The sequence below is a fragment of the Erinaceus europaeus genome, chromosome 7, assembly GCF_950295315.1.
Source record: "Erinaceus europaeus chromosome 7, mEriEur2.1, whole genome shotgun sequence".
NCBI classification, from domain to species: Eukaryota; Metazoa; Chordata; class Mammalia; order Eulipotyphla; family Erinaceidae; genus Erinaceus; species Erinaceus europaeus.
Window position 1 is genome coordinate 13,443,376 of NC_080168.1, and position 24,288 is coordinate 13,467,663.

At 46.2% G+C, this 24,288-nt stretch overlaps 1 protein-coding gene across 4 annotated transcripts in view; it reads left to right on the plus strand.

The window, feature by feature from the left end:
- The window catches only part of GIGYF2 (GRB10 interacting GYF protein 2), a 127,873-nt gene extending 105,522 nt beyond the window's left edge, over nt 1-22,351 (plus strand). For all 4 annotated transcript variants that reach the window (XM_016186882.2, XM_060193783.1, XM_016186879.2 and 1 more), the window contains 7 exons: nt 2,993-3,115; nt 6,822-7,040; nt 7,170-7,375; nt 8,565-8,719; nt 10,343-10,536; nt 15,401-15,548; nt 20,641-22,351. In XM_016186882.2, coding sequence (XP_016042368.1) covers nt 2,993-3,115; nt 6,822-7,040; nt 7,170-7,375; nt 8,565-8,719; nt 10,343-10,536; nt 15,401-15,548; nt 20,641-20,708 — 1,113 coding nt within the window. In that variant the 3' untranslated portion in view covers nt 20,709-22,351. The remainder of the gene's footprint in view (nt 1-2,992; nt 3,116-6,821; nt 7,041-7,169; nt 7,376-8,564; nt 8,720-10,342; nt 10,537-15,400; nt 15,549-20,640) is intronic.
- The last annotated feature ends 1,937 nt before the right edge of the window (nt 22,352-24,288 follow it).

Genomic DNA, 24,288 nt, shown 5'->3' on the forward strand with positions numbered 1-24,288 from the left:
TTCTCCACAGCCTTATCAATCCTTATCTGACTTTTTCATGATGCCATCCTAGTTGGTGTAAAGTAGTATTTTGTGGTTTTGGTTTTTATAGCCCTGATAACTGGTGGTATTGATTATCTTTTCACATGTTTGCTGGTGATCTGTGTGTCTTTGGGAATGTGTCTGCTCAGACCCATGGCCCTTTAAAACATCTTTTTTTGTTCTTGGTGGAACATCGGCTAGCACCCACTGTTTGCACATTTTATAGTGGTGGTGCCAAAGGCAGATAGTGACCAAACATGAGGGGAATATTGGAGAGTAAATGAAAGGATTTGTCAGAATCCAGTACCAACGGATGAGGGATAGTGTAGAGGACCTTCCTCCGCCTGATGATGGGCATCTGCCAACAACCCATTGCGCTTTGTGGTGGAACATGCATATCCTCAAGTTCAAGAACACACTGAAGATAATACTTTGCATTTTTAAAATGTTGATTAGTGATTTAATAATGGCTTACAAGATTATAAGATTCCAAAGTATAATTCCACACCCCAACCACCACCATAGTTAGCTTATTTCCTTAATCAAGTGTCTTTACCTGATAGATATCCTTAGGGTATTTTCTGAGAGTGTTTCTTTCCCCGGATTTTTGTGGGAGGTGGATCCACAAAGTACTGCACACTGTTATGGAAGCGGGACACAATTATTTTAGTGAAAAGGACTTTTGAAAAGTAGTTACTGGTGTCAGGGCAGAGAAAGAATATGAATAGATAATCCATAGAGGCTATCAGGTATTCAAGAACCACAAAATGTGCCACGTGTCTGATTTGGAAGAGGGCTCTTCCAAGAAGCAGGATGTTGGCTGCACTGGAAAATGTCCTGAGGGAACTCTGGGATATTATTATGTACAAATAAGACAAGGGAGAAGCTAGCCATCTGCAAGCATTCATCTGTCATGTGAGCACTTAAGATGTGCTTGCTCTGCATTGCTTCAGAGAAGAGGCAGAGCCGTGAATCATAAGTGAAAGGTACAGTGCACTCAGTGTTGGCTCATCTGTAGGAAGGAACTCGAGTGCCCAAGGGAGATAAGGGGGTGGCTCTTGTTTTGGCACCAGCTGAGGTGCAGGTGCTAGAAAGAACTGGAGCTTGGTCCCTGGGTCTTAGCCGCATTAGGTACTGTCAGCAACAGAAGTATAAAGCATACAGGTTCCCTGGCGTCTCCTTTGGATCTTCTGATCATCCAGTGTGGGACCAGGACACCTGCATTTTCAAGTCTTCTTGGGTGATGCTGCTGGGTTTGAGATCTGCCTTTATTTGATCTTGACAGGACCGTCCCAAGGGGGTCATTTCTTGTGACAAAATGTGCTTAACTTAGCCTGGCTGGACACCTATCTTTGTCCTGTACCTCTTCCCCCAACTCAGGACTGGAATATTCTGAGAAAAATGCCTGTTCAACCCGTCGGCCCCCTAATGCTAAGGCTAGGTTATATTCAGTGCTATTGAAGATGCTTATTTGAGGCTCTGTTTGGTAATGATCCATGATGATTCAAGTAGTTTTTTCCATTTTCATTAGCTCCAGGTTATTTTGAGGTTGTTACTACAGAGCCATGGGGGGGGGGGGGGGCTGTGTGACATTCTGTTTGTTTTGATCCATGTTCAGAACATACTTACGTTTGCTATTTATATTTATTTTGTTTGTGTAACCAGAGTGGTGTTCAGCTCTGGCTTATTGTAGTGCTGGAGATCTTGTAACTTCAAGCACTAAAGTCTTTCGCATAATCCTAGTGCTGGTTCCCTGGGTCCATTAATTAAACTTGTGTGTCTGTGTTTGGTTTTTTTTTTTTTTTGTTTGATTGATTGGTTTTAATATTCCCTTTTGTTGCCCTTGTTTTATTGTTGTAGTTAATTATTGTTGTTATTGATGTTATTGTTGGATAGGACAGAGAAAAATGGAGAGGAGGAGGAGAAGATGGGGGGTGGGGAGAGACACCTGCAGACCTGCTTCACCGCTTGTGAAGTGACTCCCCTGCAGGTGGGGAGCCAGGTGCCCGAACTGGGATCCTTACGCCGGTCCTAGCACTTTGCACCACCTGCGCTTAACCCGCTGCACTACTGCCTGGCTTCCATGTTTGTTTTTTAGAGTTATTTATTAATGAGAGAGAATCAGAGCATTATTCTGGCTCATGTGATGCTAGGAATTGAACTCAGGGCCTCATGCTTGAAAGTACAGCACTTTATCCCACCCTACCACTTTCCAGGCCACTCTAGGCATTTTAAGACTGGTTAGCTTTGTTTTTTTTTGTTTGTTTGTTTGTTTTTGTTTTTTTTTTTAATTTTTTTTATATTTATTTTATTTATTCCCTTTTGTTTCCCTTGTTGTTTTATTGTTGTGGTTATTATTGTTCTTGTTGTTGGATAGGACAGAGAGAAATGGAGAGAGGAAGGGAAGACAGAGAGGAGGTGAGAAAGATAGACACCTGCAGACCTGCTTCACCGCCTGTGAAGCGACTCCCCTGCAGGTGGGGAGCCGGGGTTCGAACCGGGATCCTTATGCCGGTCCTTGTGCTTTGCGCCACCTGCGCTTAACCCGCTGCGCTACAGCCCGACTCCCGTTAGCTTTGTTTTTAAGAAGCATAAACTTATCAGAATTAGTGTGGTTTGTTTCTGGTCTAGAAGATGACAGAGGTCCCTTAAAATAATGAGACTTGAGAACATTTGACTTTTCCAGGATGAATGCATGTGTGCCTACTGCTATCTGTGCAGTAAAATGGTTAATAAAATAAACTGTGCTTATTTTAAGCTGTTTTACTTAGGCTTAAGGTAGAAACACAAAAAGGGGAGACAAGCTGATAAGAGTGAATACTATGTATAAAGACTAAAGAAAGAAATTTGAGTTAAATGTGAAATGGGGTTGAAGGAATCACACATCACCTGGTTACTCATAACATCTGCTCTCAAATGCTTCTTATTCCTGCCCGTATTTCCTCACCGTATTTCCTTCCTTTTATGTTAGCTCCCCTCTTCTTCAACGTGGGGCCAGCAGTCCAGTACCACAGCATGTCAGTCCCAGGCGACGCTGTCATTGGCTGAAATCCAAAAACTAGAAGAGGAGCGAGAGCGGCAACTTCGGGAAGAGGTAAAGACTTTAAAATAGCTCATGTGCATTATGGCTTGTACACATAGTTCTTGTCAGAAACACTGTCTGAATAGGACTTTAAAACTGTGTAGCTCATACTTTGGTTATGTTAGCAGATAGGAAGGCGCTGGTAGGAAGAACACTAAGTAGATAGATGTTCAGAGGTATTTAGCCAAGCTCTTCAGAGAATTAGCTCACAAACAAACACACATCAGTTTTTCAAAATCATGGTTAAGTTTCATGCCGGTAACCTTTTGTAATTTTTTTCTTCTTAGAATGCAGAATGCATTTTTCTGTAAAGTCTGTTGGGTTTTCTAACTAACAAGAATTTAAAATGTGACAGAAATAAAAAATCTCTGTGCTGGTAAGTCTATCCTGTAGTTCTTCACTGGGATAGGAAAGATGCAAAAGAGGGAAAGAACGGGAGAGTCCAGCTCTTGGCAGAGAAAATACCTTGAGTGCTTCATGTGATTCAGTGTGTCACTAACGTCACATTCGTTCATCCAGCACATGCTTGAACATCTGCTGAACTTAGTTGTTTCAGTTAGATAAAAGTCTCTGCTTCCATAAAGCTGACATCTAGTTGAGAGATGGACAGTAAAAATTCAGTAAGTGTAGGTGTAGTAGTGCCAGAGAGAGAGCCAGCAAGGGGTCTGGGACGTGGGGAGGCTGTGGTGGTGAGTGCCTGGCTAGTTCTAAGCAAGCAGGGGAGGTGGGAATGAAGTGCTTCATGTGGGCGTGATGTGCAGCAGAGCACCCAGTTTGGTAGAGAATCCAAGTGTGGGTCTGGGAGCAGCGGCTCGTGAGGGCGCAAAGTACAGTGGGATCTGCCAGCATACCCTGTACTTACTTGACAGCATGTGATAAATTGGAATGTTCCTTCACCTTAAAAAAACCACCTTGTTTTCTACCCTTATAAAATAAATGACTGAACTTCTTCGTGATCTAAATGGATGCAGAGGAGAGTAGGTCTTCTCCCTTAAGGCCGGAAGTTGTTCTGTTAACGTTGATCTCTGCTGACTTAGCTAACAGTGCTGCTGGCTAGCAGAGCCAGACTCCCACGGTCTTGTTCATTTATTGTCTTCCACAAGTTAATAGTTGACCCATTGGTTCTTTCATTTGATTATTTTTCTCTGACCCGTTTAAGTCTTCCTGCCTTTATTTTATCTAAGGAGATAAAACTCAGAGCTGCCTCTCTCCACCCTCATGAGATCCGTTCCGTTGTGGACACATTTGGCGTGTGGCCATGCAGCGCTCCTGGCTGTGGTTGTTTTGTTCCCCTAAAGTGTTGTCACTCGCACATTGCCCTCCTAGACAAATTTGATTTCCCCCCTTATATCCTTCTCTGTCTTTTCCTTTATTTCTTTGTTGATGGAATATCTCCTTATTTTTCAGTCATTCTACTCACTTTCAATGTCTACTATCTAGTTTTGAATTTGTCTCTGCCCTTAGCTTGGTTTCTCCTACTTTTTCATCTTCCTTCTTTCATTTAATGTTCCATTTTCCCTCTCCAAGAATATCCTTGACAACTTAAAAAAACTGTCTTTTGGTGCTAGGCAGTGGTGCCCCTGGTAGAATGCAGATGTTACAATGAACAAACATTCAGGTTCAAACCCCCAGTCCCCATCTGCAGGGGGAAACCTTCATGAATGGTGAGGTAGTGCTGCAGGTGTCTGTCTGTCTCCTTCCCTGTCTCCACTTTCCCTCTCAATTTATCTGTCTCCAATAAATAAATGATTTTGTAATTTTTAAACTTTATTTTATTTATTTATTCCAGAGCACTGCTCAGCTCTGGTTGATGGTGGTGTGGGAGATTGAACCTGGGACTTTGGAACCTCAGGCATGAGAATCTCTTTGCATAACGTAACCAGTAGGCTGCCTACCTTCTTCCCTCTTAAATTTTTTATTGTCTTTATTTATTGGATAGAGACAGTCAGAAATAGGGAAGGGGAGACAGAGAGGGAGAGAGACACCTGCAGCTCTGCTCCACCACTCACAAAGCTTCCTCCCTGCAGGTGGGGACCAGGAGCTTGAACTTGGGTCCTTGTGCACTGTAACATGTGCACTCAACCAGGTGCACCACCACCCGGTCCCAATAAGTGATTTTTTAAGTTATTTTCTGTTTCCACTATCTTTATTCCAACTGAGATTTGTTCTTTTGATGTTTGGCATGTGTTAGGTGTTTATTCATCTATATTTTCACATTTAGAGCAATGACTGGCTCTCTGGCTCTCTCAGTGGAATTTACGGTATTTTTAGCAACTTGGGCTGTGCTGTAATGGTATCTGGGCCTGATCTATGGAGAGAGCACCCCTCCCTTCCCTTAATATCCACAGGTGGATTCTCTTGTGTTAAGTCAAGTTTCCCATAGAATAGTCCATCACATTTTCTAAGAAGAGAAAAAAACTTTTAATTTCCTGCCAGAAAGAAGGGAGAGTGGCCCAGCTGCCTGTGTCCTCAACTACTGCTTTTTGCACATGTTAGCCAGCTCGCATCTGTTGAGACTGCCACAGTTCTAATTCCTGTGCTTTCTGTACAAATTCACCAGCTTCAAGTTTCTTTTACCAGGATTTCAGTTTACTGGCTCTGTTACCTTTTTTCATGGTTTGCCTCTCTTCCTTTCTTCCTTTCTGACTTAATTAATTGGTGGGACAGAGAGAAATTGAGAGGGGAAAGAAAGGTAAAGGAGGGGGAAACCAAGAAATACACCTGTAGCAGTACTTCACTGCTTATGAAACTTTCCCCCTTCAGGTGGAGTCCAGGACCTTGAACCTGGGTCCTTGCACGTAGTAACACGTGTGCTCAGCCCAATGCACCACTGCCCATCCACCTGTTTGCCTGTTTTTCAATCTTTAAAATCTGTTTTTCTTTCCTTCAGTTCATGCTTTTTATTAATGTATGAACTGCTTGCCATTTTGTATTTTTCTTTGCTTAACCAAAAGTCCTACTTAAATTTTTAAATATTTATTCTCTTTTGTTGCTCTTGTTTTATTGTTATTATTGTTGTTATTAATGTTGTCGTTGTTGGACAGGACAGAGAGAAATGGAGAGAGATGGGGAAGACAGCGGGGGAGAGAAAGACAAGACAACTGCAGACCTGCTTCGTTGCAAGGATCCGCATAAGGATCTCGGTTTGAGCCCCTGGCTCTCCACCTGCTGGGGCGTCGCTTCACAGGCTTTGTCTTCCCCTCCTCTCTCTCTTTCTCTCTGTCCTATCCAACAACAATGACATCAGTAACTATAACAATAAAACAACAAGGGCAACAAAAGAGAAAATAAGTAGATAAATATAAAAATACATATTATTCAGTTATTTGTGATAGAAACAGGAGATGTTGAGAAGGAAGAGGGGGAGAGACGGCATAATGGTCACGCACACAGACTCTCATGCCCGAGGCTCCAAAGGTTCCAAATTCAATCCCCTGCACCACCATAAGCCAGAGCTGAGCAGTGTTCTGGTTAAAAGAGAGAGAGAAGGAAGGGGGAGACAGACAGAGAGGGAGAGAGAGAGACACCAGTAGTACTTAGTACACTAAGTTTCCTTCCATACAGGTGGGGACTGGAGGCTTGAACCAAGCCCTTGCACATTGTAACATGCACTTACCAGGGGTGCCCACCCAGCCTGCGTTCTGTTAATATACTGCACGTTGGTCATTATTATCTAAAAAACCCAAGTCACAAGCTTGGTTCTATTGTTTTGTGATAGCAAAGGCGCCAGCAGAGGGAATTGATGAAAGCTCTTCAGCAGCAGCAGCAGCAGCAGCAACAGCAGCAGAAACTCTCAGGTTGGGGCAATGTCAGCAAACCCGCAGGTACCACAAAGTCTCTCCTGGAGATCCAGCAGGAAGAAGCCAGGCAAATGCAGAAGCAGCAGCAGCAGCAGCAACAGCAGCACCAGCAACCAAACAGAGCCCGGAATAACACGGTGGGTTTGTTTTCTAAGCCATCGTTGTGTGGACTGGCTCTCTGCATCATGCCATCCTCTGTCCACTGTGGAGTCTCTTACCTGCTTAATGTCGCTAGCCGTAACCACCAGTTTCTTTTTCTTTAACAGCATTCCAACCTGCACACCAGCATTGGGAATTCTGTTTGGGGCTCTATAAACACTGCTCCCCCGAACCAGTGGGCATCTGACTTAGTCAGTAGTATCTGGAGTAATGCTGACACTAAAAACTCCAATATGGGATTCTGGGATGATGCAGTGAAAGAGGTGGGACCTAGAAATTCAACAAATAAAAATAAAAACAACGCCAGTATCAGGTAGGGCTCACAATCATCAAACCTCCGCTCCCTGGTCTGGCGGGTTGGGGCAGGGTATGTGAGAGTGGGCTATTGGGCGACAGGGAAAGGTGGTTACTTTTTACTTGTTTTCCTCTGTGCCCAAGCTCATGCAGTTATAGATTAGTGCTTCCTTGCTTCCCCAAGAAAGCACATCTGTACTGCTACTAGGTCTCCTGCTGCCGCCAGGTGGCTATTCTAACCGTGGTAACCACTTAACAAGGAGGAATAGCATACTTGTTGTTGTTGTTGAGCATTTCTCTGAGGTGATCTGTTGGGGGGTCCTGGGGGGGGGGGTTGGAATCAGAGCATCACTCTAGCACATGTGATGCCTTGGATCAAACTTAGGATCTCAGTCTTAAGAGCCCAATGCTTTTATCCATTGTTTTACCTCCCAGGATGTTAGATTTCTCTTTTCAAGTTACTTTATGCTATAGTGAGCATTGTAAGCACCTCTGTAATAACTTTAAACCTGCTCATTTTTGTGATGCATTTCACCTACCTTCAGTAGTGGTGAATGAGCACAACTTTTAGTGTTAGAAATACAAAATTATATGCCAGCACCACCACAAACTTGCTGTGTGACCTTGGGCAAGAGGGAAGCTCTTTGAGCCTCAAGTTCCCTCATCTCTAAAATGAAAATGATAACTCCAGGGATGTGGTTGTGAAAAGTACATAATAAATACATGTGAAGTAGTTAGTAAAGTGCCTGGCACGTAGTAATTAGTTAATGAATGGTAGCGTTGTCAGATTCTTTCTCCTAGATTGAGGGCCCACTATATTGTGAATAGGACACTGAATACCTGCCAGTGTTTTGAGCGTCCTTGCCAGACACTGCAATATCGCTGTTTCTTATGGTTCCCCTAAGGAAATAATAGCACCATTTTGCAGATGAGGAAACTGAGGCTTGGCAAGATTTAAAGACTCATTGGAAGACAAATGGGGAAATTAACATCTCTAAAAAGGAGCTATTTGAAAGATGAAATAAAATAGATAAAAGGTTAGATTCTTAAGGGGTATTAGGTTTGTATTTTGTTTTATTTGGCGTCAAGCATTGGATTACTGGACAGCCATCCAGTGTTGCCAGAACACTATCTATCTATGGTGTTTTAGTGTAATCATATAGTAACAGTTTCTGGAAATATAATATTGCCCTATTGTTTTGCTTTAGTAAATCTGTAGGTGTGTCTAACCGGCAGAATAAGAAAGTAGAAGAAGAAGAGAAGTTGCTGAAGCTCTTTCAGGGAGTAAATAAAGCCCAAGATGGATTTACCCAGTGGTGTGAACAGATGCTTCATGCCCTTAATACGGCAAATAACTTGGATGGTAAGCATCGGGGAGGGAAATGCAGCCTGTGGGGTAGCAAAGCAGGACCTGCAAAAAGTTAGAATGATGGAGCCGAACTAAGGAGGTGGGATCTGATGGAGGCCAGGCCCAAACTAACCTTGGGAGTGTGGCTTTTTCGTAGTATTTCAGTCACAGTTGTGAGAAAAGTTCTAAAGTGCTGTGCTCAAGAAGCTTATAGATTGTTATGGAAAAAGCCAGTGCTATTACGGTGTCATGGTTCCATCTTGCTCATTATATGGGGACACCACTTGCTGCACCAAGTCTAACATGTAAGGTAACTATCATGGCAGGGACAGAGGTCAGCCTCAGCAAGAGAAGGTGGGAGGATGTGAAGTCCCTCTTGTCCTGCCTTCAGACTGGGCTAGGTGTCATGGGCGATCACACGGGAGTTATTCATGTAGGCTAAGACTGGAACCAGTTTGTGGAAGTGGAAAGGCTTTTTATTTAGCACAGTCTGAAGGAAAACGTGCTGATAGCTAGATGTTGACAAAGGTTAATTTTTTCTGCCTTACATGAAGGTGAGTCTTTCCCCTGAACTCAGTATTTGAACAGAAATTGGTCAGTTTAATGTGCAAATGATTCCTGTATCTGCCAGGCTGAGTTGAACCAGTCCCCGTTTGATAGCTAATTAATTTAAAAGTAAAGATCTTAAAAACAAGACCAAAAAACCACACCTGTTGATAGAAGAATAGGGGCTCTGAAGCTTCCAGTGCCCGGCCTGGAAGAGCCAGAGAAAAGAGGGTATTAGTGATGGCTGCCATCCACTGAGCACCTGCCATGTGCTGGGCACTTTCCAGGGGTTGACAGCTGTGACGCTAGTCTTTCCTTTCACACCAGTTTTACAAAGTACATTTGTAATGTAGGTGATATTAATCCCCCATTTTATATATTAGGGAACAGAGGCCCGAAGTAACCCAACAAGGTCACACAGCCAGCACATTTCAGAGTCAGGATTTAAACCCAGTGTCTGCCGGACTTACAGTTGTGCTTTGCCCTCCTTGTATCTTCCACTTGGTTTCTCTAAACGCAGGATACACCAGTGAAGTTCAAGTCCCGGGGCTATGCCTGTAACCTTGGTATCTGTCGTGGTGTCTGTTGTTATTGCTGTTCAATAGGACAGAGAGAAATCGAGAAAGGAGGGGAACAGAAAGACAGACACCTGCAGACCTGCTTCACCGCCTGTGAAGTGACCCCACCCCCCACTCCCCACAGGTGGAGAGCCGGGGGCTTGAACTGGGATCCTTAACACTGGTCCTTAACGTTTTGTGTCATGTGTGCTTAACCCATTGCACCACTGCCCAGCGCTCAGGCAAGCAGTTTTTAATGAAGGTGACATTTCATTTCTGCTAGCATAGTATTTAGTGAAACTGTGCCACATAGGTCTTTGTCTGACTCTGCAACTTGAGGTAACGAGGCTTTGAAGCGATAATGGCTTTTCCATTCCTAAATGTAGGTTCAGATATATTTAGCATAGTGGTATGTATATACCTTTCACATTTCCATCAACAATCTGTATTGGGTGTGACAGAAACTGGTTTTTTTTTTTTCCTTGTATGTGGCGTTTCATTGTTACACTTTGTCTTTTCCCCTCTCATATTGCAGTTCCCACGTTTGTTTCTTTCCTGAAGGAAGTAGAGTCTCCTTATGAAGTCCATGATTACATTAGGGCCTACTTAGGAGATACCTCTGAAGCCAAGGAGTTTGCCAAGCAGTTCCTCGAGCGCCGTGCCAAACAGAAAGCCAGCCAGCGGCAGCAGCAGCAGCAGCCTCAGCCTCAGCCTCAGCCACCGCAGCAGGTAGGAGCAGCAAGTGAGCGAGCGAGCGCACACCATTGTGAACGTTGGGACCCCAGCACACTGCACAGCCACGGAAATAAAAGTGAGGGCAAAGCTGCCATCTTTGTACATCAAATGGCCCAAGCTTTGTAGAACGTGGTAGAGTTGATCTGCTAAAACTACATGTCCAGAGACCTTTGTGAATGTCCCTGATACCAGTTCGAGCCATTCATTTTCCAGACACCCCACCCTCATTTTTCTCAGTGCGTATTTCACAAATTCCAAGTCGACACAGACTCACACCTTTGGGTTTGAATACTTGACCCTGCATGTGCTGAGTTCCTAGTGCTCACGAGCTAGGCCCCCCAGTACTCACACCACCGCTGCAGACCAGATGCTGCACTCAGTGGTGATGGAGCGGGCTCTGCACAGGCCCTGCCTATACTCTGGAAGTGCACGTCAACTGCGGCTTCAGGAATGCAGGGCCAGCTCCCGAGAATATCCTGGGCACAACAGTTTTGCCAGTGGATGGGTATGTGGCCTTGTTCTACTTGCACCTGTGTTTAATGAGGCTTTATTTAATACGTTGCCAGCTCCATAACATTGAGCTCGTAACCCACAACATTATTGGGGTGCCGAATGAAGCTTCTCCCTATCAGGCACGTCACAGTCTTGTTGACTTAGGAGCACTAGACCACAAGCAAACAGGAAAAACACTAACATTAAATAGACTAAAAATGATAGTGTTTGCCTGCAGTCTGAGAGCTAATAGGGCAGACAGTTGTCCTGTCCTCCCACATTGGAAGCATGTGCTTGGAACAGTCCGGATTGCTCCCTGCTCTGTACATGTGCATAGCCAGAGTGGCCAAAAACCTTTGCAGATATTGAGGGGTTAGAGAGAAATGTCTCTTTGTGTAGATGGGATCCAGGAATAATGAGATTTGCAGTATACAGGTTTCCTGAAGTGACTTGGTAAGACCTGTGGAGAGGCTTAAAGATAATCACATCCTCTAGCCTCATATCTGTCTGCTAGAAGCTGTTGGGGGGGGGGGGGGACGGACAGCAGTGCACCTGGCTAAGCACTATGTGTAAGGGCTCCCACGAGGATCAGGTTCACAGCTGATGAAGCAGGTCTGCAGGTGTCTCATCTTTCTCCCTCTCTGTCTCCCTCTCCTCACTTTGTTTCTGTCCTATTGAATGAAATGAAAGGAAAAAGAAAATCTCGGCCAGGAGCAGTGGTGTTGGCACCAAACCCCAGCGATTACCCTGGAGGCAAAAAAAAAAAAAAGTGATTTTCATAGGTTACTTCTGGGGATATGTAAGAAGCAGCAAAGTACAAGGTGTTTAAAATCCATTCAGGTAGATGGGCAAAGAAGGGTCAGCTGAGCCCAGTAAAGGTTTAAGTCTGAATGGCTCTAGAAGATACCTGAAGGGAGTGGAGAGAAGTCACTGTGTGGCGCAGAGACTGACGTCTGTGATGTGGCCATCGGCTTGCTTGCAGACCAGGTAGCGGGAACAAGGGTACATAGACTTCCTCCCCTTCCGCGCCCTCTGCCCTTCCCTCCTTACCCCCTCCATGCTTTCAGCTAACTCATTGGCTGGACTCCACATAAACATTAATTTTTCTGGGGCTGGAGGGAAAGTGCTGTAGGTAAGATATGCACCGTTGCCATACATGTGGCCCAGGAATGAGCCTGGCCAGTGGCCAGATGGACAGTATGGTTGGCACTGGAGAAGGGTCCCAGCTGCCATGTCTCTCCTTTCTGTCTCTACCCAGCATGGTAAAATCTCATACGTGTGAGGCCCAGCTCCACATGTACACAGACACAGTGAACTGCTCTGTAAGGTAGTGCATCTGGTAGCCCATGTGCGTTACTACGCAGAAGGCTTCAATTCAAGCCCCAGTGTCACCTGGGAGCGCACAATAAATGGCACCGATAAAAACTGAAAAATAGTTAACCCTGAGAGCAGTGGACTGGAGCATGTATGAGGCCCTGGTTCAGAAGAAGGGGAGGGAAAAAAAGCAACAAATGTGGCTGGTCAGTAGATAATTTCGTATTTAACTTCCTGGAAAGCTTGGAATAATATTTTGGACCCAGATCACATCTATGATTGCTGATGGGAATAACGTATATGACATTAATTTGGTTTTGTAGCATGCTACCAGCTGGTTTACAGCCTGTGCTCACAATTCTGGGGTCCAGAGGTCATGAGGATCTTCTGCTTTAGGTATAAGTAAGATGAAGTCCAGTCCCTACTATGGACTTCTGGTGGCCAAACTTATAAATAAAGACCTCAGAAACCTTTGATATTAAACAATTAATTCATTAATTATTTCGTTAATTTCTCAACCCCCCAATTCTCTTATTCTAGTTCAAGGTTATGGGTGATTGGGACATTTGAGGACACTACATGTTATCTCTCTAGGATGAGCTCTGAGGTCTCCAGAGGAGACTAGGGGAGGAAGAATAGGCTGCAGTCAGGGATTGTAGCCAAGAATGGGCTCCTTCTTTTTTTTTTTTTTTTTTTTATTTAAGAAAGGATTAATTAACAAAACCATAGGGTAGGAGGGGTACAACCCCACACAATTCCCACTGCCCAATCTCCATATCCCACCCCCTCCCCCGATAGCTTTCCCATTCTCATATCCCTCTGGGAGCATGGACCCAGGGTCATTGTGGGTTGCAGAAGGTAGAAGGTCTGGCTTCTGTAATTGCTTCCCCGCTGAACATGGGCGTTGACTGGTCGGTCCATACTCCCAGTCTGCCTCTCTCTTTCCCTAGTAGGGTGGGTCTCTGGGGAAGCTGAGCTCCAGGACACATTGGTGGGGTCTTCAATCCAGGGAAGTCTGGCTGGCATCCTGATGACACCTGGAACCTGGTGACTGAAAAGAGAGTTAACATACAAAGCCAAACAAATTGTTGAGCAATCATGGACCCAAAGCTTGGAAAAGTGGAGAGGAAGTATTAGGGAGGTACTCACTGCAAACTCTAGTGTACTTCTGCTTTCTTATTTTGGTGCCATACTCCAAACTCAGTCAATTTCTGCTTTGCGTTTCTACTTCTTTTTTTTTTTTTTTTTACATGCATAACATTCCCCAGATTCCCATTTAACAATACAACCCCCACTATTTCATTCATCATTTTTCATGGACCTGTATTCTCCCCACCCACCCACCCACCCCAGAGTCTTTTACTTTGGTGTAATACTCCAATTCCATTTCAGGTTCGACTTGTGTTTTCTTTTCTAATCTTGTTTTTCAACTTCGGCCTGAGAGTGAGATCATCCCGTATTCATCCTTCTGTTTCTGACTTATTTCACTCAACATGATTTTTTCAAGGTCCATCCAAGATCGGCTGAAAACGGTGAAGTCACCATTTTTTACAGCTGAGTAGTATTCCATTGTGTATATATACCACAACTTGCTCAGCCACTCATCTGTTGTTGGACACCTGGGTTGCTTCCAGGTTTTGGCTATTACAAATTGTGCTGCCAAGAACATATGTGTACACAGATCTTTTTGGATGGCTGTTTTGGGTTCCTTAGGATATATCCCCAGGAGGGGAATCGCAGGGTCATAGGGTAGGTCCATTTCTAGCCTTCTGAGAGTTCTCCAAACTGTTCTCCACAGAGGTTGGACCAATTGACATTCCCACCAGCAGTGCAGGAGGGTTCCTTTGACCCCACACCCTCTCCAGCATTTGCTGCTGTTACCTTTTCTGATGTGTGACATTCTCACAGGAGTGAAGTGATATCTCATTGTTGTCTTGATTTGCATTTCTCTGACAATCAGAGACTTGGAGCATTTTTTCATGTGTTTCTCGGCCTTTTGGATCTCTTCTGTGGTGAATATTCTGTCCAAGTCCTCCCCCCATTTTTGGATGGGGTTATTTGTTGTCTTGTTGAGTCTGGCAAGCTCTTTATATATGTTGGTTATTAAACTCTTATCTGATGTATGGCATGTAAAGATCTTCTCCCATTCTGTGAGGGGTCTCTTGATTTGGGTAGTGGTTTCTTTTGCTGTGAAGAAGCTTTTTAATTTGATGTAGTCCCATAGGTTTATACTTGCCTTAGTCTTCCTTGTAATTGGATTCGTTTCATTGAAAATGTCTTTAAAATTTATGCGGAAAAAAGTTCTGCCAATATTTTCCTCTAAGTATCTGATAGTTTCTGGTCTAACATCCAAGTCCTTGATCCACTTGGAATTTACTTTTGTATTTGGTGAAATACAGTGATTCAGTTTCATTCTTCTGCATGTTTCAACCCATTGTTTCCAGCACCATTTGTTGAAGAGACTCTGCTTCCCCCATATAATAGTCTGGGCCCCTTTGTCAAAGATTAGATGTCCATAGGTGTGGGGGCTCGAATGGGCTCCTTCTTCTCCCCCCACCCCTCCAATATTACAGTGAAACAGTGGCCAACTTAGCAGTAACCAAGGACCTGCTGAGGCGTGTGTGTTTGTGTATGTGCGCGCATGTGTGCGCGCGCGTGCATGTGCGTATGTTTGTGTGTGTGTGTTTCGCCATCAACTTCTCCAGATAGAGACAGAGGGAGAGGAGAGACACCACTGCACCAAAGCTTCCCCCAGTGAGTGGGGACTGGACGCAGACGTGTACATGACAAAGCAGGCGCCATCCCCAGACGAGCAGTCTCATCAGCCTGCTGCTATCTGTGTCTAGCTTCCTAGTCTAGTGTATGGTACAGAGACCCTCCCGAATCAGGGAAATGCAGTCAAAGTGGTGCCTCCTGGACTCCTTTTGGCTTGTCATCAAAAAGAAGGCTGTAGACTCCAACTTGCTAGGCTGAGGGAACATGAGTCACCTCCATGGGGTGGGGCAAGCGTCCGCCCACAGAGTAACTTCAGTGATGCCGTCTTGTTTCACAGGACTCTGTGTGGGGGATGAGCCATAGCGCACTCCATTCAGTATTTCAGACCAATCAAAGCAACAACCAACAATCCAGTTTTGAATCTGTACAAAGTGGCAAGAAGAAGAAAAAGCAGAAGATGGTCCGAGCAGATCCCAGTTTACTAGGTGAGCACAAGCCCTCGGGTCCCAGCTGGTGTTGGGGGGGTCACAGCACTTGCCACATATGAGTGCTGTGCCATCGCCTCTCCTGACGGGGGAAGTGCTGCTTTGTCGGACAGGGAATATCTCTTAGACAAAAAACTTTTGAACCAGTTCAAAATAAATAGCATTTAACCAGCTCAGGCGGTAACGCCATCGGGTGGAGGGTTGTGGGACTCTCACAGGTCTTAAATTTGATTCCCAACATCAAATATACCAGACTTACATTCTCTCTATCTCTTCCTCATAAATAAATAAATAAATCTTAAATAGCATCCACTGAGCATCTCAGTGCCATGAGGGATAAGAAGAGTAAAGATTTGTATTGCTTGGCACTTTCAGCTTTAGTCTTGGTTCATATTTTGTATGAACTTCCCTGATGACTTTCCAGTTTCCTTGGGAAACATTGCTAGTGGGAGATAGTAATGATTGTGTTGAGTGCTGAGTGCATGAAGCGGAGCCTAAACCCCGTCAGTCAGCTTTTCCTAGAGAAACCACGATCTGTATTGCTGTGCAAGACGTATGCTGCTCAGAGGTTTTACTTGGACAGTGAGCCGAGGCCTGGAGGCTCTGGAGCAGGGATGGGGTGTCTGGCTGCAGCTCTAGAGTCATTTGACCTGGCCCTGGACTCTCCCTGGGTGTCTGGCTGCAGCTCTAGAGTCATTTGACCTGGCCCTGGACTCTCCATGTAGGCAGGACTCAAAATTCAATCTGGGAGTCGGGCAGTAGCGCAGGTGGTGCAGAGCACAAGGCCCATAGAGCACAAGGACCGGCATAAGGATCCCTGTTCCAGCCACCGCCTCCCCACCTGCAGGGGAGTCGCTTCACAAGCAGTAAAGCAGGTCTGTAGGTGTCTATCTCTCTCTCCCCTTCTCTCTCCATTTCTGTCTGTCCTATCCAACAATGACGACATCAATAACAACAATAATAATAATAACTACAACAATAAAACAAGGGCAACAAAAGGAAATAAGTAAATTTAAAAAATTTAATCAATCCAAGAACCTTTGTCATAGTGATATTAAGTGCTAGCTCTCAAGTACATAGTTTTATATGGCCTGGGAATGATTTCATAAATATCCAGAGGGCCATGGGCAAGAAAAAGGGGTTCCTCCCCCTGATTCAGAGCTTTCCCCAATCTCACAGCTGCTTGGCATTGGCGCCACACTTTCAGTAGCTATTCTTTTCTTTTACTATTTTTCCCTTTTGTTGCCCTTGTTGTTTTTCATTGTTGTTGTAGTTGTTATTGTTGTTATTGATGTTGTTGTTGTTAAATAGGACAGAAAGAAATGGAGAGAGAGGGGGATAGAAAGATAGACACTTGCAGACCTGCTTCAACACCTGTGAAGCAACTCCCCTGCAGTTGGGGAACTAGGGGAGTAGCTATTCTTGTATGCCGTCAAGGGCCAGTGTCTTCACACAAAGTGACACCTGAATCGGGACTTAAAGAGGCTGGAAGGTTAGGGAGTAAGAAGCATCACCTGTAGATCTGAGAAGCTGTATCTTTCTTAAACTAGCCAGACAACCTTACAAGAGTGATGAAGTGAAAGTTGACTGTTAGAAAGATAAAGCCCTGCTGTCTGCAGTGGAATGATAATATTGGCCAAGATGGTGTAGACCAGGTGGAAATGTCGGGACGTGGCCAGCATGGAAGGTTGCTGCGGCAGCACAGGAGGTTGCCGTCGCCTCAGGCGCTAGCCCTGGAAGAGGAGTGGTGTGGGGGTGAGCTGAGGGCAGAAGCTGGGTCCTCCTCTGCCTCTGGGAGGGCGCAGCCTTTCTTCAAAGGAAGAAACGTGTCCATGGGAACACAGAAGGCTCTCTGGGAAGCTCGCTCTGTGAGTTGGTGTCTGCAAACAAAGGGAAGCAGGTGGAGTTCTGTTTATTCCTGTCCTGAATTTTTTTTTTTTTTTTTAGGGATAGAACAACCCACAATTTTGCCTGGCTTTGGACAGAAATAGACGAATGCAGACTAAAAAGTTTTGCTTGAGTCTGGTTGTAGGTTTTAGCTAAAAATCCCTTGCTCTTTCGCTGTGGCACTTGAGAGCTGGGCTAGACTTAAGGAAAAGGTGCTTTTAAATGAGATAAAGCCTTTGGTATTTTATTATAGAGGTAAGAGGGGGGGAAAAAAACCTTAAAATCTACCTTTAGAGCTAAGGATTTGCCATTCTAGGGAGAATTTAATTATAGCTCCTATAAGGGAAGGAAGATTTTTAAGGAAGTAAAACTATTCAGATATTGATGGGACTCACTCTCAACTTGAACAGAGGGTGAAATTGTCTGCTCAGGACCAGGTGATGTGGAGCACGCCCGGCATCACTCACGAGGATGATAAACCCCCAGTCCGCGCCTCCAGCAGTGGAGCAGCGCTGCGTGTCTTTCTCTTCCCTCCCTCCCCTCTCCCTCTCCATTTCTCTCTGAGAAAAGGGGGAAGGGAAAACACACACACACACACACACACACACACAAACCATCAGAAATGATGGAATCATCTTGTGGGCACACAAGCCCCTGCCATAACCCTGGTGGCACAAAAAGGCAAGAAACTCCCCTCTGATAGTTCCTATTGAGCCTGCAAAAATGTCATAACTTTGCTGACAAGCCAGTGATTCCTGCCCTTTGGCTAGTCATTGATTCCTTCTTTCTTGACATGTGCATATCTTACTGATTTACAGGTAGAAAATAAATGCTAAATAACCCATCAGTCACAGGTTCCCAGGTGCATAAAATGGGAAAACTAGTTCTCATTTGATCCAGTCTGAGGAAGGTATTCTGGGAAAAATAGCAGCCCCTTATAGAAATTCGTGTCTCTTGGATGGTTGGGAAAAGTCATGGCATATCTATTCTGTTTGTCTTTTCTTTCTCTCTCTTTTAATGTTTTTATTTACTTTTAATGAAAGATTCGCGTGCACACACACACACAGCTCAGCTCTGGGTTATGGTGGTGCTGGGGATTGAACCTGGGACTTTGGAGCCCTGAGCCTGAAAGTCTTTTGTTCTGTGCTTTTCTACGCAAAAGTACACCATGACTTTTCAGAGGGCCCAGTAGAACAAACCGGCACACGGAGCCCAGCCACACCTGAATGGCGTGTAAGTCAGGGAAACAAGAGCTGGAGAGACAGATCCTGTGTGTAGTCCCACAGGGAGCTCTGGCACAGCGATGTCCCTTCCTCATGGGGCCTGAGTGAAGAGACCCGGAGTAGTGGACTAGCACACACGAAGCCCTGGCTCTGAAATCTGTGTGCACATGATCTCCTTGCGTTTTTATTTTTGTTGGTTTTGACTTTTTTTTTTTTGGTCATATTTCCTCTGTTGAGGTACAGGTGGGGTTGAGAGTACAGCTCATTTCACAGCCTGCTTGGCCTCCAGGTGTCTTGCTGGGATCATTAGACCGTTACTTTCAGCTGTGCACACTGAGCCTTTCATGCTTGTTCAGGAAAAAGGTCTTGTGGGTTGTGGGAGCTGGACTGGGAGAGAGGCTGGGCTTGGGCTGGGCTTGGGCTGGAGGCCTGGCCTCCCCCAGCCTCGGGCCTCGTAGGCAGCTTGTACCGCAGCTTCTCTGGTTAATAAATAGGCCTGCTTGTTTTTTCGAGTCATGATCGTTTTTGAGTCAAGAATATAATATAATTAGCCTATTTTTGTTATGTTAAGACATTCTTGTTTAATATTGGCACATTTAAAATGTGTTTTCATTTGAAATTTTGAGCATTAACGAACAAAAAGGTGAGGGCAGAAAACTCAATATTAACAGAACTGCTTTTAGACTGGAGAGCAATGCTGTTCACTTCGTGATATTCAAACAGCAGCTGGGGCGCTTGGAATTGAATGTAGAATGGATTGAAAGCCTTTTGAGTCGCTCGCTCATTCTGAAGAGGTTCTGTCAATGCACTGTCCGTCTCTGCTGATGGAGTCTGCGGAGAGCCTGCACACATGGAAGCAAGCAGGCTGGTTGCGAGGACTGCTTGCTGCCTTCGGCGGCTCCAGGCGACCGCGCTCTCTAAAACACACTGCTTGGGTTTCAGTTGAGAAAGGGAGTGTATTGAGGCTTGTCACCGAGCTGCCTTGGATGCTGAGAATGGGGAGAGTGGCCCTGCCACGCCACTGGCGGCCTCCTTACTAGTAGCCAAGTCAGATGCTCTGATCTTTGTGTTGTCTCTCTGCCATCTGAGTGATCCTGGGGTCTTTTTGCCTGCCTGCCTGCCTGCCTGCCTGCCTGCCTGCCTGCCTGCCTGCTTTCTTCCCTTCCTTTGGGGTGGGGCTGAAGCTTTGTTTTGTGTTGTTTTTTTTGTTTAAGTACTTTTATGTAAGAGTTTTAAATGAGGTAAAGAGAGCCGCCTGTTGGTTACATGTAGTGCCCAGGATGGACCCAGGAACCTCCTGCAGGAAAGTCCAGTGCTCTCCCAGTTGAGCCATTCCTTCATTCTGAGGATTCAGAATCAGCCAGATGTCACCCCAGTGCTTGGTGTGTCTGATTCTGCTATCCCTTTATCCCCCGTGAACGTCTCACCTCATCTGGCCTGGCTGTAGCGCACGCACACATTCACATTGGGACAAAACTCCCAGGGTCCCAGGGTGGCTCAGGTGCTGTCTAGGGTCTGGCGGGACAGGCTCCAGTGGAGGTCCTCACAGAAGGTGGGTGCAAAGGGACCCCTCACTGTCTGTCCTTCAGTGTCTTCAAGTTCTAGGTTATGAGGGAGAGTGAAGGAGTGTCACCGCCTCCTCCCGGCAGTGATTCTGGAGAAATTCACAGGCCAAACTGACTCCACTGGCCTCCTCTTAGGATTCTTGAAGGCAGTGGTTCTCAGCCCTCCAAAAGTAGTGCTGCTGCTTCCCATACCCCTCACCACCCCTTCCCAATCGCTTTACATCAGAGCTCTAAGAAAGAAAGGGGAGGCCGTGGGGGAGAAATCTCTTCTTGGAAGGAGGAGGAGACTTGCCTGGCCTTTGCCTTTCCCCGTCCATTCAAATCCCTAAACCGTGGTTAGAAAGCAGAGACCCTTCAGCCCAGGGCACTGGAGCCTCGTGTCTGTGTGGGGTCACTCACTGCTGGGTTTTCCTGCAGGTTTTTCTGTCAATGCCTCATCGGAGCGACTCAATATGGGTGAAATCGAGACTTTGGATGACTACTGAGCACCAGCCAGGGGACTGGCTTCCTCCTCTCTGCTGACCATGGATACTCCACCTCTGGACACAACACTCACTCACCCACTTCCTCTGTCGCCCTGCAGCAAGTCACGGACCCGATCATCTCAGGCCTTTTCTTCTAGCCCTTTGTGTCCAAGATCCTTAGACCGTTTTGTCGGCGAGCACCTCAAATCATAGCTAAGTGGACCGACTGGACCCTGCGTTTCAGGGTGTCCGTTGGGCTTCCTCCCCGACGAGCTGCCATGGGCACCGCGTGTTCACTGTGCCAGGATTTCATCCTCTGTCCCCCTGAAAGTATGTTAGCATCTGCCCATAGCAATTCACCTTCTTCTGTCACTCACTTTTCCTTCTGGATTTCTTTCTCCCTCCTCTTCTCCTCTCATCCCCCCTCCTCCCCACCAAGGGCAAAGGGGCTGACTGGTGCAATCATGAAGAGCTCATGGTGGCAGGCATTGTCCACCAGCACCACAGACTGGCCTGAGTGTCTGGTGGACAGCCAGCCCTCCCAGTCTGACGGCTGCTAGCTTCAGGGTTGCACCTGGGAGGCCCCACATGGGCTGGAGTGGAGATTGCATTGGCTTGAAGTCACACACCCCGTACCTTTCCTTGCTGAGCGCGCTTTCGAAGAAAGCATTCGTTTTCCTCAGTAGATAGTGACCTCTCCTGTACTGTGCTCCAACTGGCCTGGACACCGAAAACCCTATGGCCTGGGAGAGGGACTTGACTCTCAATTTTTCTTTCTTACAAAAACTGATTGTTTTTTCCCATAAATATTTTTACTTCTGAGGACTAGAACCAGTTTGTTTTGGGCCTTTCTGCTGAAAATTTGTCTCGTTTAAGAGGCAGCTAGGATCTTTACCATATGTATGAATTTGTATAATTTCATTTTGGATAGGGATAAACTTTCGCTTCTGATAAAAGCCCAGAATTTCAGCTGGTTCCTCATATTGCGTGTGTGTCTTGCTGTGGCCCCATAAAAGTTGTGCTGAAAGGTTGTGGAATGGCATGTTGCTCGCCCTTTCTGTAGAGAGAGCATACAGAACCTGGCCATCTCTAGGACCTGCGTCCACGAAAACCACTAGCAGGAGAGCGTGAGCGAAGCCTCCTCGTGCCCCCTGCACGTCCGACACAGCTGTGTGCGAGCCCTGTTTATAAAAGAGACGCTTTTCCCGCCAACACCCCCACACCACCACCCGGAATGCCAGTCACACTCTGGTCTGCAGCCACTGGACCGTCCGTCCCCATGGAGGCGGCACCTCTCCCTCCGCCGCTGCCTGAGGAAGGCTGCAGTTGCTCTGAGAGTCGTTTGGTTTTGGACGATTACATTTGGTTTCTCTTTCTATTCTTTTGATCCCCATTCTCCCTATCCCCCCCCCCCATGTCCCCATGTACAATAACTATACAGAGACTGCTACAAATTTGTATATAGTTTTTGGATCAAATAGCATGAGGAAGTGGGGGCCACTAAAAACGAGGCTCCCGCTCTCCTTTGCTTTGTAAATTCAGAAGTGGGGGTGGGGCAGAGGGATAGTTACAATGTTTACAAAACTTTAAGCTCCCTCGGAACTTTTGCCAGTGTGGAGGAAAATAAAGAGAACTTAAATAAAGCCCGGTGGTCTTCTGTCCAAGTGAGCCTCATGCTGCCTGCGTCACCTGCGCTCTGGGCACCGAGGAGACACCCCAGGCCCGTGAGCACCCTGGGTGTGGAGTGGAGACAGCAGTGCCGTGGCTGCTTCTGTAGCGGGAAAGGCAGTAAACATGGGGCGTGAACATAGGTATGGTTGCTTGCTGCCTGACTGTCCCCTCTGCTGCCCTCACGCTGCAGACACACCCCCTCCCTCTGGAGCCTGTCCACACGTCCCACACCAGCCTTGTCTGCTCCCTCAGGGAAAGGTAGGTGACTGAAGATATGAAGAGTGCACACAGTGTTTGGAGTGGGGACGGGCCGGCTATTTCAGCCATGGGACATTCCGTTTACTAAACCAGAGCCTTGCCTCTACCTGTGGAATTCCCCACTTAGCAGAAAGACACCAGTTTTCCCTCGGAATCGACTGCCGATTCCCCCCATATTCTCGCTGTATCGCTGCTGACCACCACGTCATAGCCCCTTTCTGTGAACATAGTCCTCGTTATCTTGATTTTAAATCACCTTTCCTTTGCAGTGTTCACTTCTAATTATTGTAACTCAGATTCTTTTTTTTAAACACCCACATACACACACACACACAAAACAGTTCAATGCAGAATCTCTCCCAGATAGTGCTGGGTGTTCTGGGTGCTGTCTGAGCACAGCAGGTCACCCTGCCAGCAGCCCCTTGAAGCTTCTGAGAGTCAGGATGTGGGAACATCTCAGTGGGGCGCTTCTCCGGTGCTGCCTCAGGGGGCCTGAACCTGTGAGCCAAGGTGCAACCTGATCAGCCACGGTGGCGCTCCCTGCTCTCGCGAGCGTGATCGTTGCAGGGAACTTAGCTGAGCTTGGGCATGGCGGCTTCCCCAGTAGGCGGCTGCATCCTCCGTCATAGCGAAACTTACAGGTCACCTATCACAAACCCATTCAGAGTCAAGGGTGTGGGGACATGGGTGTCTCCTCTATCGCCCAAGTGGGAAGGCGATGCCCATGAGGGTGATGGTGTGCTGGCTTTCCTGCTGCTGGCCTGAAGAAACAGTGCTTTTTTATATTTTATGTTTGTTGCCACCAGAGTTATCACTGGGACTCCATGCTAGCCCTACAAGTCCACTGCTGGCAGCTAATTTTTTTCTTAAATATTCCCTTTTTGTTGCCCTTGTTTTATTGTTGTAGCGATTGTTATTCATGATGTTGTATAGGACAGAAATGGAGAGAAGAGGGGGAGAGAAAGAGAGACACCTGCAAACCTGCTTCACCACTTGTGAAGCAACCTCCCTGCAGGTGGGGAGCTGGGGGCTCGAACCAGAATCCTTACACTAGTCCTTGCGCTTTGCACCACCTGCACTTAACCCGCTGCGCTACCGCCCGAGTCCCTTTTTTTTTTTTTAAATGAGACTGAGAAATTGAGAAGGGAAGATAGAAAGACATGCTCTTGAGGGACAGTAGCACAGCGGGTTAAGCACATGTGGTGCGAAGCACAAGGACTGGTGTAAGGATCCAGGTTCAAGCCCCCGGCTCCCCACCTGTAGGGGAGTCACTTCACAGGCAGTGAAGCAGGTCTGCAGGTGTCTTTCTCTCCCCCTCTCTGTCTTCCCCTCCTCTCTCCCATTTCTCTCTGTCCTATCCAACAGTGATGACATCAATAACTACAGTAATAACTACAACAACAATTAAAAAAAATAAGGGCAACAAAAAGGAAAATCCGGGAGGTGGTGCATTGGATTCTCAGCCATAGGGTCCCAAGTTCAATCCCTGGCAGCACATGTACCAGAGTGATGTCTGGCTCTTTCTCTCCTATCATTCTCATGAATGAATAAATTAAAAAAAAAGACGTGCTCTTGAAGTGTCCTCTAGGTGGGGAGGGGCACGAACCTGAGACCTTAAACCTGGTAATGTGTATTCAGCTGGGTATGCACTGTGAGCTGCATCTTACTTTTT